The sequence below is a fragment of the Sebastes umbrosus genome, chromosome 4 (genome assembly GCF_015220745.1).
Source record: "Sebastes umbrosus isolate fSebUmb1 chromosome 4, fSebUmb1.pri, whole genome shotgun sequence".
NCBI classification, from domain to species: domain Eukaryota; kingdom Metazoa; phylum Chordata; class Actinopteri; order Perciformes; family Sebastidae; genus Sebastes; species Sebastes umbrosus.
This window is the reverse complement of record NC_051272.1, coordinates 8314421-8328605: the sequence shown is the minus strand read 5'-3', so window position 1 is coordinate 8328605 and position 14185 is coordinate 8314421. Positions and strand designations below refer to the sequence as shown.

Below are 14185 nucleotides of genomic sequence, written 5' to 3'. Positions count from 1 at the left end.
GGAATCATGACGAGGAAACATTTGGATCTTTCATACTCCGTTTGTGTTTCTTCTTGCGGCAAACAGACACTCTCAAAGCTCTTCAAGTTCTACATTTCCTCTGCCCATCCGCATCTGCGTAGTTAGAAAAATTTGGATGTGTGTGGACAGGCGAAAACCAGCCGTTTGATGGTGCAAACATAAATCACGTTTAACCGAGACTTAAGCAACAAGAAAACCTCAAAGCTTTCAGGTGGCTGCATGTTGTCAGAGTTGTACTGTTTTGACATGATGGGACAAAATAAAAGGTGTTTCTGACCCTTTTCACCTGGAAACATCTGGGGATTTCACACAGGTGAGTCACGGCGAGGCTGCAAGACATTTTTTTTTCTCCAAGCATATCAAAAGCTAATATGTAATTATACAAATAAAGCATCCAGTGAACTGCACACAGGCAGCAGGTTTTGTTTTTCACATCCCACCTTACACCTACGCTGCTCTTCCTCTGTTACCTGCCACCATCGACCTCCACAGCGCCTATTTTCCCGAGGCGCCACAATCTATCAAAGCAGGCTTCATTCTCTCTTGAGTGCAGGCGCGTGAGGAGGTGGCGTGACATTTTCTATACGACACAATACATGGCCATTTGTCAAACATTCACATTAGAGACAGAGAAAAAGGTCCGAGCCACCGCCGCGTATTGAAGCACACGATGCCACCCAGAGAGGAGCAGGAGCAGTAAATCTATCCTCTCCCTGTGTGGGTACAGCAGTCAATGAGATGTTTGATGAATGGTGCTTCTGAGACAGTGGCATTGTCCACCGGGGATCTTCGAGGAGGAGTTCCTGTGCCTTGTAATTGTCTTGTTGAGGACGCAGGATGCTTGACCTCGTGCTCCCCGGCGTCGATGAAAGGTCAGAAAAGTCGATAAGGTCAGCCCTATAGTTCACGGAGGACTCTGTCGTTTGGCGATGTTTGTAGACGATCTATGTACATTGAGTGAACAGTCAAAGCTCCAAAAACTGTGTTTTTCCTCAGCATACAGTGTCCAGTGTTTAGCAAGTAAATACAGTAGTTCTTCATCACCTCACTGCGTTCTTCCTTGCTCTTTATCTCAATCATCTGAGTCTTTTTTTCCCCTCTATTTTCCTCTCTCAGGTGCAGCAGATTCGCTCCACGTGGCAAAAGAGGGGGGACTGGGTCGGCAAGGACGTGGAGAGAGGGTCGGATGAGGAAGACGAAGAGGAGGAAGCGGTGGTGGTGGTGGTGGTGGTGGAGGAGGTGAGGAGCGAGGGGTAAGGGCTCATCTTTTCGATGTTGACGTAGGTGGTGTTGAGCAGGACGTAGTGCTCGCCGCTGAAGCTGGAGAAGATGGCGGAGATGCGCGACACCAGCTCGGAGAAGGTGGGCCGCCGCTCCGACTTCGGATGCCAGCACTCGATCATCACCGTGTAGCTGGAGGGAGAGGAAAGGAGAGGGTCTTTTTCCAGCTTCTCAAATCTGAATGTTTACTGGTTTTCTCTGTTTTATAAGACTGAATATCTTTTGGTTTTGGACAGAATTTTGGGCTCTCGGAAATTGTGTTTTTCAGTACTTTACGCCATTTTATAGACTAAACTATTAATCAGCTAATCAAAAAAGAAAGTCCAAAGATAACCTGATAATTAAAGGGGACATATCATGCGCATTTTTCAGATTCATACTTGGATTTTGGGTCTCTACTAGAACATGTTTACTATTTTTCTCATCCTGTCTGTCTGAATATACCTGTATTCACAGCTGCTCTGAGTGAAGTGGTCTTGTATGAGAGAGGAGATGTAACTTTAACTTTCCATAACCATCACGAGTCTGTGTAATACAACATTGTCATTTTGATCAAAAATGTATTTATAGAGATATTATGGTTAGTTGTTGAGTCTTTCTAGCCTAACAGCCACCGTGGTGAAGATGGCAGCTCCCGTATCCGGGATATTTTGGCTTCACGTTCGTACAGCGGGAGGAAGTGGAGACGCCTCGTCTATCTTTATATACAGTTTTGACATTTTATCATTAATTTATTTTTTCCTGTGGCAGCATCTGCTTCTCCTCTCCTCATGTAGAGTGTTCCCATGCAACAATAAATCATCTATTAGCCATCATTTGAACTTGGAAATCTGAGAGGCAACTTTATGTTTTTTCAACTTGCTCCATTAGATATTAATAGTTCATTTCATCACTCAGTCGTCCACAAACATGCTGCAAGTTATTCCATCCTCGCAGGTGTTGTGCATGTGAAATGAAAAGGTGTTACAGCTGATAATTATTTCAACGTGTCTCTAAGATAACTTTCACACCAACAATCAATCATTTTTTGTCATTTTGCAACAAAACTCTTTACCCTGTCAGACGTCTCTGATATTACCGTTATTATTTTCCTTGGCAGAGCCGCCCTATTATTGCTAAAGATGAAGAAGAATGGCCCCATTATCACACGTCCACAGTACCTGCCAGCGACTGCTATCACAAAAAACACCCCGCGAACGATTGGGAGTGAAGAATTGCGGGAATGTTTGCAGACGTGCATCACCCCCTGATGTCTCTGTTTAATTTACAGCTTGGGAACGTTTGGGCCTCTGCCTCCTTCACCTGAACACTCCCACTCCCATCTAATTTCCACACACTAACACTGTAGACATGCAGCGTACCTCATGATGTTATCTGCAACGTATGAGATCACACTTGGCATTCGTTTCACAGCACCAGTGGGTCAGAGTTTAATGGATAAGGACAATTCAGTGAGTGTGCGCTGTATTGACACTGAAATACTTTCCTGTGATTTGATTTGACATTTTTTTTTATAAATAGCTTCATGTTTTGCTTCTTTCATTACTCATGAAATAGAGGTTGCTCTTGTTTTAGTCATGTCAGGTAGTGGCGGTATTTTATCAGCAGAAAAGACACATTTTTCTAAGATTGTGACAGTTCAGAGTACGACGGAGTACTCAGATTTTTTCAAGAAAAAAAGGTCATAATATTACGAGAATAAAGTCATAACTTTACTAGAAAAAAAGTAATTTCCTCCTCCACAAAAGAGGCAACCCCTAGGTCCGTGTGGTCCTTTCTTTGGAATAAACGCAGTTTCTTTCACAATCTTTTCAAGGTCATGATACTTATGATAATGTGGTGCTGATGTGCAAAAAGATTAAGTATCAAGTCTGTATTTGGTATTTCATACTGAATGAATTGCAAAGTTATGTTGTTGATGAAAAAAGGAAAATAATAATAAAATACAAAAAAACATTGTTCTGTATGATGGCTGCTATTTAGGAGCGACAGGCAGCACTTAACTACCACAGCAACAAGAAGAGGCAAATAAACTGGTATTGGGTTTCAGTTGAAAAACTTTCTTTGTGTTTTGTGGTGAAGCGAGAAAAAGTGACTTTTATTTGACCCTCATCTGTGATGAGATGTAACGCTCGACTGAGGAGCTGTGAGCGTGTTTCAGACTGTTGCTGAAGTAGATGATGGATGATCTAAACTTGAGTGGTTTTTATTTATGACTTCCATTGCTGCTTATACAGCTCTTTCCTGCTGCTCTCTCCTGATTTCAGACTCTCCTCATGACGTATTTTAAGTGCAGCTCTACAGTAAATCACTCACAATAACTGAGCCGTGGCACTTTGCTAGAGGAGGTGAATGACAGGTGAAAAGTATGTATATATATGTGTGTGTGTGTGTGTGTGTGTGTGTGTGTGTGTGTGTGTGTATATGTGTGTGTGTGAACTTACAGCGCGTCAGGGCAGAACTCGGGCTGCAGCAGCCTCCTCCCCTGCAGGAGGAACACGGTGATGTCGAAGGAGTTCACATCCGAATATGGCGGGGCTCCACGGGTCATCAGTTCCCATAGCAACACGCCAAATGACCACTGTAAGAAAAACAAGAAAATGAACTCTCACTATTGTCCTTTTACTAACATCCTGTAGCATTGGTTCCCAACCTGGGGGTCCTGACCCCACTATGGGTCGCAAGGCCTTCTTGATTTTAAGGGTTGGACTCATCCAAATTGCTCGTTTTACACAAACTTCCTGCAGTTATCGTGTTCACTATTTGGGTTAATTGTACAGTTTATCAGTTGTTCTGTACTGTTACACATTGAATATAATATGAAATATCTATAAAATATGTCACATAGTCAGGGGATGTCAGTTTACTCAATGATAGAAAAGGGGTCCCTTAAGGAAAAAGGTTGGGAAGCACACTTTTGTGAAGTCGTTTACATCACATTTTTTGTTATAATGTAAAAAGTTGCCAACAGAAGTGAGATCATAACACAATTTTCCATTACAAATGTGACTGAGTCCTCACCACGTCTGACTTGGTGGTGAACTTGTGCGTCTGCAGACTCTCCAGAGCCATCCACTTGACGGGCAGCTTGACTCCACTCTTGTTGTGGACGCTGTAATATTCTTTATCATACACGTCTCTAGCAAGGCCGAAGTCTGCCACCTTCACCGTGTAGCTCTCATCCAGCCTGTCGGGGCAAAGAAGACAATTTATTATTCAGGTATTTTTATTGCTTTCTTCTTTGTTCTTACAAGTCAACCCATGTTGTTTCTATTTCTCTTGTATTCTTTCTAATCTCCTATGCAGTACTATGCTTTTTCTGTTCCCTTTTCTTCCCTTTAGTCTCATCTATAGTAGCTTGCTCTATATATGATACAAACTCGTGATATTGAATGTATAGATGTGAACTCACATGCAGTTCCTGGCAGCTAGATCTCTGTGGACAAACTTCTTGCTGGCCAGATACTCCATCCCTCTGGCCACCTGCAGCCCGAAGCCCATCAGGTCCTTCACTGTTGGGTTCTGTGGGTGAAAACAACCATCAGAGGTCCATCACTTGTTTACTGATCAATGCAGGCTGTACTGTACATGTCAGTCTAAATATGTACTGCAAGAGCCTGTGAATAAATCCCAACATGCATGCATCTATCTCGTGTACATACATGTCCTTCATCGCGGATGAAGTTGCGCAGGTCGCCGTGCTTCATGTAGGGCAGAACCACCAGCGGCGAGCCCTCTGGCGGCAGGCAGATTCCCAGCAGAGACAGAACGTTCACGTGGCTGAAGTCCTTCATGATGATCCCTTCCTTCAGGAACTGGGACACTTCCTCCAGATCTGTGATGCCTTTATAAAAAAAATGAACAAAGAAAAAACATGAACATTTTGTAGATGAGGAAACTACGACTGCATATTAGGGCCATTGTAGATAAAAAAAAAAAGAATAAATTACGGAGCCAGGAAAGGGGGATAATATTCAGAGAAAAAACTCTGAGATTGAAGTTGTACATTTATGAGAAAAAACTTGGATATTCTCTGAGATTAAAGTGGTAAATTTACAAGAAAAAATATCACAAATTTAGGATAAGAAAATTGAATATTCTCTGAGATTATAAAGTCATAAAATTGCAAGAAAAAAACTCAGAAATTCTCTGATATTAAAGTCCCAAATGTAGCCACTGTCTAAATTTCATTGCTCCTAATGTGTTGTTATGGTAAAGACAGCCTCTGAGCAAGGTGAAGGTCCTAAAAGATACATATACTCATTTTATTTCATGTTCTTTCTGTGTTAAAACATTAAAATAAATACTAATATAATTCATATACTTTGCACTCGGTGGCTCACGTTACCGCAATGTTTAACAGTGGCGTCTATGGTGTGATGACGTTGATCCAACCTTGCAAAGTGAAGCTACTGTATGTGGTTCCTTGACAAAAAAATAGTTTTTTTATCTCGGAATACTACCCCCTCCCCTGGCTCAAAATTATTATTATTTAATCTATACCACCGTAGGAAACAGTTAGAGCAAGTAAAGGACAGGAAGAGTTGGTGATGTAGGGTACTGAAAAGATCTTTCCGACTATAGTGGAAGACATGGAGCACCTCTGCTGTACTGACATCAGCAGGATGGTCATTCCTTATAAACCTTTTGGAAAAAAAGATGATGATGGTAATCAAGAAAAAAAAAAAAACTCCCCGAATATCCTCACCCAGACCTGACCCACGCCAAACTCCCATTTGCCAATTGCATCCCTGCCTCTGATGTCCCGCACTTTAGCCCCCCTGACTCTGCTGTAATCTGGTTAGAGATGGAAGCTGGAGAAACCAGCCGATTGGCCTTCGACTGAGGTTAGACCCCAAAGATAGAAAGAGATGACATTTGATTTCAGAGCCTTAAGGACGACAATTACGTCATTGCTGTGTGGATATTCCTTTCTCTATCATTCACTAATCATTCAGTAAGCGTCTTTGGCTTTTCTACTTTCAACTACTTGTCTTAGTAATAGTTATATTAGGATAAAAGCAACTCAGGGTCTCAAATATAACAAAAGAACGCAAAAAACAATGACATGGTGCCCTGAGAAATCACTAAACTTAATAAAAAAGGTCCAAATCCCAGAGGACAAACCCCCAGCAGGCCGAGCTCATCCCATCCCACTATGGTTGGTGGCTCCTTGTGACTGCATTGAGCTTTCCTCCATATTACTCCTCCTGCATCAATCTCTCTGCTCCAACTGACAGGTTACACGATTATAGGGGACCCTAATGCCGTCCTCACCATCAGACGCTCATTCATCACCATCAGCTCAGCCAAAAAGGATTCAGGGGGCTCTGATGAGATGAGGTCCTTAATGCTATTGGAGTGCTGTGATATCATACAATAAGTACGCAATATAAGCAGATGAAGGATGGAATAATTATGAATATGTTTGGACAAGGAGACAGTGTGTTGAGTGTGTGTGTGTTCTGAGGGGGAATCTGAAAAACAAATGCTCCCCTGTCCCTATATAATAAAAAACAAAACATAAAATGGCACTTAAAATCGGACATCAGGAGGTCGGGTGCCTTTAGCTAAACCGCAGCTCATGACAATATGTTACATAATGGCTTCCTTTTATTTGGAACCCAGAAGTCAACGTTGATTTATTAGTCACGTAACTTCCGTATTTATTCTGACCCAAGCAATGATCTTTTCCTAAACCTAACCAAGTAATTTTGTTGCCTAAACACTGCAGGGGCTTACGCAGACGAACTGATCGCTCGTGTTGCTGGACATTCGTAGGAAAACGCACGAAAAATATGTTTTTGTAAAATATCATATTTAACCGTTGTATGAGGATACGTTGCAAACGAACAGTGTGTAACATTTCTGGGGATCTATTAGCATAAATGAAATATAATATTCATAACTATGTTTTCATTAGTGTATAATCACCTGAAACTAACAATCGTTATGTTTTCATGAGCTTAGAATGAGCCGTTTAGATCTACATACGGAGCGGGTCCTCTTCAGGGAATCCGTCATGTTTCTACAGTAGCCCAGAACAGACAAACCAAACACTGGCTCTAGAGAGAGCCTTTCACGTTTTTACATTACCTGAATGCCACCGTAGTTCTCTGACATGCTTGTGAAACTGCGGTAACGTGAGCTGCAGAGTGTAAAACCGTGGTACCGTCTGACTTCCATCTGACTTCCGTCGCTCCTAAAGTAGTGTTATTATGGTAAGGATGGCCTCTGAGCGAGGTGAATGGCTTTACTATGGGTTTGCACTCTGCAGCTTATTGTTAACTATTCAGTTGGTTGCAATCTGCAACCACACCACTAGATGCCACTAAATCCTACACACTATACATTTAATTTAAAATTTGTAATTAAATGTTTAAATGTTAACTGCATATATCATAAATATAAATGAAAGCAGCAACACTCTATGCTATTTAAACAATCTGCATCACAAATCCCCTTCAGCAGTGCACTTCACCCCCAAACTTCTCCAGTAAAACTGCTGAAGCTTTTGTACTGGGAAGATGGAACGGATGAATGTGTGTACAGATGCTTAGCACACTGTTCTTGTATCAGTTAAGGGGAAAAGTGTCCCTTTCCTTATTTCTAAAGTCTTTGGCTGACCCATATACATGTAAAGGAGGTTTGTACTCACGGTTCAGGGACTTGACGGCACAGTGCTGCTTCTGCCCGTCTGGCTCAAGCAGCGTCCCATGGAAAACACAGCCGAAGTGACCTGCAGGTTACAACATGATGTGTTAGTCACAATTAGTCGGTATCAGTGAATTCAAAAGCTCGTGTTCAAACCTGTAAATCCCTTCATTCCAAATAAAAAAAATGTCTGCCTCATACAAAGTAAGCCTTTGTGAAAGAGGTCCATTTTAGACAGTGACACATGAGATGAACCAAAATAACAAAGAGGTCCAGCTGTGAAGGAGGTGAACAATAGCAGCCAAGATCAGTTGGTACTTTGGGATGTTAATCAACGAGGTACCACTAGTAGGAATTGATTTCTTCTTTGGTGTGTGGGAACTTTTCCACTGCACGACCTGTGCACCCCGTAATCCAATGATTTAATCACTGATCCAATATCATCAATGCCAAGTGAAGACGTCGATACACATCATAATGTGGACAATTTAAGTAGGTTATGTTGTCCCTATAGAACCTGCACCGTTTTTTGTGAAAGCGCTTTTTAAGTTTCTGGAACGTTTTCGGACATTTTGAACTAAGCGTGCAGGAATTTAAAAACAGGATAAAGGATTATTTGAGCACTGTTGACCTGACACTGAAGGAGAATTATTTGGTTGATGTAACTTGCTTTTTGTTTTAAGTCTGTTGTCTCTTTTTTGTGAAATGTTTCACGTCTTTTTATTACACGGCTTTGTTGAATACTCGATTCTGACTGGTCAATCATGGCGCTCTACGGTCTGTTATGTCTTTATAACAGACCGTTGCTAGGTATAACAGACCGTTGCTATGGGCACAGTTCTGATGTCAGACTCTGGCGGACCGTTTTTGTGTCAAATTATTGATTTCTTAAGTAAGCAGCCGTGTAATAAACGGGATAATGTACAGCTAGCGGGTCATTGTTGTGAAATAAACCCAGACAGAGCGATGCAGCACCCCGACGCAAAGCGGTGCATCGCCCTGAAGGGGTTTATTTCACAACAATGACTCGCTTGCTGTACATTATCCCTAATATTTAGTTTTTTATTTGTGCTTTTATGAAACTTTTAAGCTGCCATCTTGGCCAGGACCCCCTTGCAAATGAGATTCAAAATCTCAAAGGATTATCCTGGCAATATAAAGGTTAAATAAGATAAATACAAATTAATTCTTTAAGATGCACCTTTATTTTGAAATTCCTATAGCACCTCCTTCCAACAGAGCCCAGTACTAAAATCGTCAAATCATATTTTAGTTGCTTTTTGTGTTAAATGGACATATGATATCGTCTCATATCGATCGCAGGCCCCTGAATTGAATCAAAATCGTATCGTGGCAGTCTTTACGACATCTGCAAATATCGTTTCGTTGTCCGTATCATGATGAAACTTGTGATTCACACCACTATTAATCACAAACCTGGCTGGAAAACATTTAAAGTGTTAAATGTGATCATACTGTAACGGCTTACTAGAACCCCTGAGGCCCGAGCAGAATAGACAGCAGACATTAAAAAATCTGATGCTTCATCGGTGACACTGCAGCACCAGCGTCTGAAGAAACATCCCTGCAGCATGTACATTTATTTTGGCACTGCACAGAAGAAGTACACTGAGAGCTACTGACATCCAACTCCTCGTATATGTGAACATATTTGACCAATAAACTTGAATCAATCTGATTCTGATCATGGCTTGTTGCTTAATGTACTCACTATTCATAGACTCTAAATCTGGCCCATAAATGGTAACAGCTGTATGGCACCATCTTAATTACCAACGTAGCTTGCAGGACAACATTACAGGACATTTTGGGATATTGTGCAATCCATTTCTATCTTGGCTTGTTGAAGCCTTTTTTCATGACAGAGCCACTATGATTAAGATCATGCATCCTGCCAGTTGGCTCCATGATCACAGCAGTTCCAGAAATCAGATGAAAAATATTTCTGTCCACTGCTGACACGCGTATATACAAAAAACATTCAAGTTTAGAGCAGAAGGATCAAGGTGATTTCATGTTGTGCATGCAGCTTTTTATGGACTCTCAAGGGCCAGTTGCATAAACTAAGTTTAAGACTAGTCTTGGCTTTAGACTGGTCTTAGATTGTCAGGTTAGACTAGTCTAATTAAGCCTGACTTAATGTGAGGTAGGAAAGCTAGTGAGAGCTTTGTTGCTATGGCAACAATCAGTTAGAAGGCGAGTTAACCTAGCTAACTATTTCAACTGTTTATCCATTACTCTTTTGGATTCTTGTACCATATTTTTGATTTTCTTTTTCTGAACATCTTTGACGCTTCTAATGTCCGTTGGATTTATGCCGTTTACCTTTTCTCTCATACTTGGTGTGGTGTTGCTGTTGCATCCGCTATTTTTCTCCTCTGTGAAGTGTCTTATTTCACCCATAATGCATTGCACAAGAGGCTTTCTAAATCAGTCTTACATTAGTTACTCATAGGGAAGCTTTATGCAACAGGTAAATTGAATTGTCTATAAAAAAGTCTGACTAAAATTTATGACTAGGTCTATTTTTATGCAGCTGACCCCTGGTGTGAAAACAAATGCCTGACTCTTGTATGTGTGTTTTGCCTGTTTTCACACCTTTAACAGCTCATTCTGAGTCTCTTAAGTTACCATCACCCTCACACTAAATCTGTCCCCTCAAGTAACCCAGTATGAAGCTTTATTCATCAATACGCCACGCAAGCTAATAGCCTAGATGCCAAAACCCCCTTTGAGTTATTGTGCATTTTATTGAATTATATCTCTTAAGACATGAGGGCTTGCCCCAGACTGGGAGGGTTGCAGGAATAAAATGAGCGCGGCGTTCTCCTATCACGTCCTTGCAGATGGCCGAGGGTGTTGGATTACGACTCCCAACAATGGAGCCTGGGAATACTAGCTGTGAACAAATCATCCTACGCCACTTTAAAAAATCCTGCCTCGAAATCCAGGCTCTTTTCTTCAGGGGGTAATTCAGCCGAGGGGGCAGAGGGCTGTTTTCTGTGACATGGAAGGGGTTCGGGGTCTTTCTCCTCTTGAAGTTGAATTTGATCCGTGGGTCTGACCCGCCTACTTAAGCACCACAATGTGAGGTGATTTTAGTGTCTGCATGTCAAGCTTGCGGTTCGATAAAGCTGACAATTTAGCTCTTTGTGGGCGACTTTTGCTTTTGTATAGCTTTACATAAATCTCTATTTTAAGCTCGCTTGATATCAGATTCAATCCCATCAAGAAATGTTTGCGAAGAAATTATGTTTTTGTAATTATTTCTGCACTAAAGGTCAACAGTTATGCATTTTGAAGACGCAGGATGCTAAAGACATATAATAAACTCTTAAGTTTGAAGTGATGTGTAATACTTTAAAAACAATCTATTTTAACAGTAAAGAAAGTATTTGTGTGACCGACCTCTGCCGATGACCTGGTTGAGGTGGAGCAGCAGCTGCTCCCTGGCGATCACCACGTGCTGCACCTCGGTCAGCAGGTCTGGGTGGAGGCAGGATGGGTCGATGTGGACCGGGGCCATCAGTAGGGGGGACACCAGCTCGCCGTCCATTCTCACACCCATCCTTATCCCACCTCCCAGCGCCCCCAGTCTGGGGGACAGCAGCTCCCCGTTGCCCCCGTAGATGGGAGGAGCACCCCGGCATGTCTCGGGCCTGTCGGTGCCCTGATCTGGAGAAGTAAAGGAGGGGAGGGAGGGGGGTTAAAGGTCAGCGACTGTATCAGCGGGGCCTCCAGAGGTCAAGGTGTGTTACATGATCAGAAAAAAACAGCTACAAAGGCATGGAGCAACTGGACACTGTGATGGAGGGTAACTGAGCCGGAAAAACAAAGTTTCTGATTTCTGCTCTGCTGCAGTTAGTGGAAGGAAAATAAATGCATGCAAAAATATCAAAGCCTTATCCAGAACAAGAGGACAGAGAGGACTTACAGACATAAATGGTGAGCACAAATATATACTATACTGTGTATGGATTTTCAGACCCTACACCCCAACTCTCCCTGAGGACAAGCATTAGTTCATTAGTAAGACTATCTGCACACTTTAAGCCTTTCAAGTCACTTTTTAGCAGCAGGAAAATTGCTTTGCCCATCATGCTCAGGATCATAATACATGGAGCCCCCCTCACGCCCTCAGGATTCAAGCTTAGGAAACCAAAACCACAGGTGACTCTAAAGATTGCATCAACAAAGACTCCAAAATAATCCATGTCTCACTGGCAGATTTCTTGCTGTGCTGATTTGTGTCAGCTTTGTGTGTGTTTGTGTTACACTACAGATGAACAAGCAGGGATGCTTTTCCTTCCCACAGGAAGTGAAGTGACTGTCTTCAACTACAAATCAATCTGAAGCGGACAAATCAACTGAAGTGAGGTAAAGATATTTAAAGTCAAAGTGCTTGAATCGACAGACCATATTATGGAAAGTGATGTCACACTACATGTAATATGAAAGAGGTCTGACGAACCCACAGAGAGTTCTCATTTATTCTACAGCTCTATGGAGCTTTTTACTAGGGCTGTCCTCGACCAAAGAAATTCTTACTCGACTAACACTCATACGATTTTGTCGACTAATCGATTCATTAATTTAATCGACAGATCTGTAAAACTGAGTTTCTCCACAAAGAATCACACAAAAGCACCACTTTAAATCTTGTGTTAACCAGAGATGTGCTCATAAGTTTCTTGGTAATAAGTCATTCAGCATGAAAAAAAGCATAAAAGATGACTATGGAAACCACTAATTAGTCAACTAATTGACTAAGAGGGGGCAGTCCTACATTTGAGCCTTTCTTTAGTTTTAATTTCACAGCCCACTAACTCTGTTCTCATCAATCTCGTTTCCAGCAACAGCAGGCACATTCAGATGAATCCGCACCATGAAAATTCAACCATTATTTGATTACTTTTGCAATGGAAATTGATGTATTAAAGGTTTTCTGTATATGCATGCAATCTGTAGGAAATGTAATCATATAGTTTTGCAATCTTTAAGAAACAGTAAGCATTTATAATTCTGCAGAGCATGAGAAAAGAGCTTGTGTTAGATTTCATTTTGGTGGAGGATGTTGACATCTGGCACGGAGAGATGTTTTATGGTCATCCTTGTACCACTTTATAAGGCTGAACTTCACTCATTGCAGAGCACTCATTCACTAGGAGTGACGCCATGCATGCACGCGTTAAAGATCTTTGGGAAAATTATAGACAAATATTGTGTTTGTGCATTCTGTTGATTCTCTCTCATCACTCTAGACAGCATCTGATTTTAAATTGGCACGACAATGTTTAGATGATTAATAGGCAAGATCTGAAGTCGTTCTTTAACATGTATTTTAAGCAAATTTATGGCTGCTTATTCATTATGAACATCAGAGATACCACCGTCAAGGAAAGAGTAAATTGCATTGATTCTGACAGTATATCATATCTGTGTCTTTTAATCTGACTGGATTATAACTCTGAGAAGGAGTGTCAGAGTTAGGAGGGAGCGGTAACGCTGAGTTTATGAGGTCTATGCTGGGTACACGGATGATTTTGATCAGTGAATTTTAAAAGAAAAACACCACAATGATTCATAAACTTCGCTGCGGGTGTTAGTTCAGATCATGTAAGGCATGCACAGCTAGCACAGCGTTCAGCCCCACAGGGAGGGAAGCAGGTAGATGGGAGGGAGGGGGGAAGATGGGACGGGGGGGAGAAGATGTCAGGTGGGGGCAGGGGGAGGGGCTTATCTGGTTGACGTACCCTCCAGCAGGTTTGTTCTATAGTCGACTGACTCGTGGGAGACCATTTCGTTAGTGGGGCTGACGCTCCTCGCATTAGCCAGCCTGTCCAGATGCTGGATGTGACCCCGGCCATCATACCACACCTCAGACAGATCTAGAAGTAGAGGGAAGGGGGGGATGATGAAGACATAAGGGGATAAGAAGCGCATAGAAGGAACGGTGAGAGGGAGAGACAGGATGATGATGAGAGAGAGACAGGAAACAAGTGATGATGGAGAGAGGGAGAGATAAAAGATAACGGGGAGGGAGGGGAGAGATGAGAGAATTACTAAGGAAGGCAAAGCGTTTCACCAATGCGCCCCACACACAAACTCAATGAACAAAACCCAGCAGACACACATGCATACAGGTTAGAGAAGACACACTGAACTATAGCAGCATGTTGGTAAATATATCAACACACACACACGCACA

General features: G+C 42.0%; 1 protein-coding gene across 2 annotated transcripts in view; it reads right to left on the bottom strand.

Moving 5' to 3' along the window:
* Positions 1-209: 209 nt before the first annotated feature.
* The window catches only part of met (MET proto-oncogene, receptor tyrosine kinase), an 81483-nt gene continuing 67507 nt past the window's right edge, over positions 210-14185 (bottom strand). The window contains exons 14-21 of one of the 2 annotated variants that reach the window (XM_037767322.1): positions 13731-13865; positions 11386-11652; positions 7961-8041; positions 4965-5146; positions 4715-4824; positions 4324-4489; positions 3747-3883; positions 210-1434 (exon numbers count right to left, since the gene is read on the bottom strand). In XM_037767322.1, coding sequence (XP_037623250.1) covers positions 1134-1434; positions 3747-3883; positions 4324-4489; positions 4715-4824; positions 4965-5146; positions 7961-8041; positions 11386-11652; positions 13731-13865 — 1379 coding nt within the window. In that variant the 3' untranslated portion in view covers positions 210-1133. The remainder of the gene's footprint in view (positions 1435-3746; positions 3884-4323; positions 4490-4714; positions 4825-4964; positions 5147-7960; positions 8042-11385; positions 11653-13730; positions 13866-14185) is intronic. The other variant, XM_037767323.1, reaches the window with a different exon arrangement.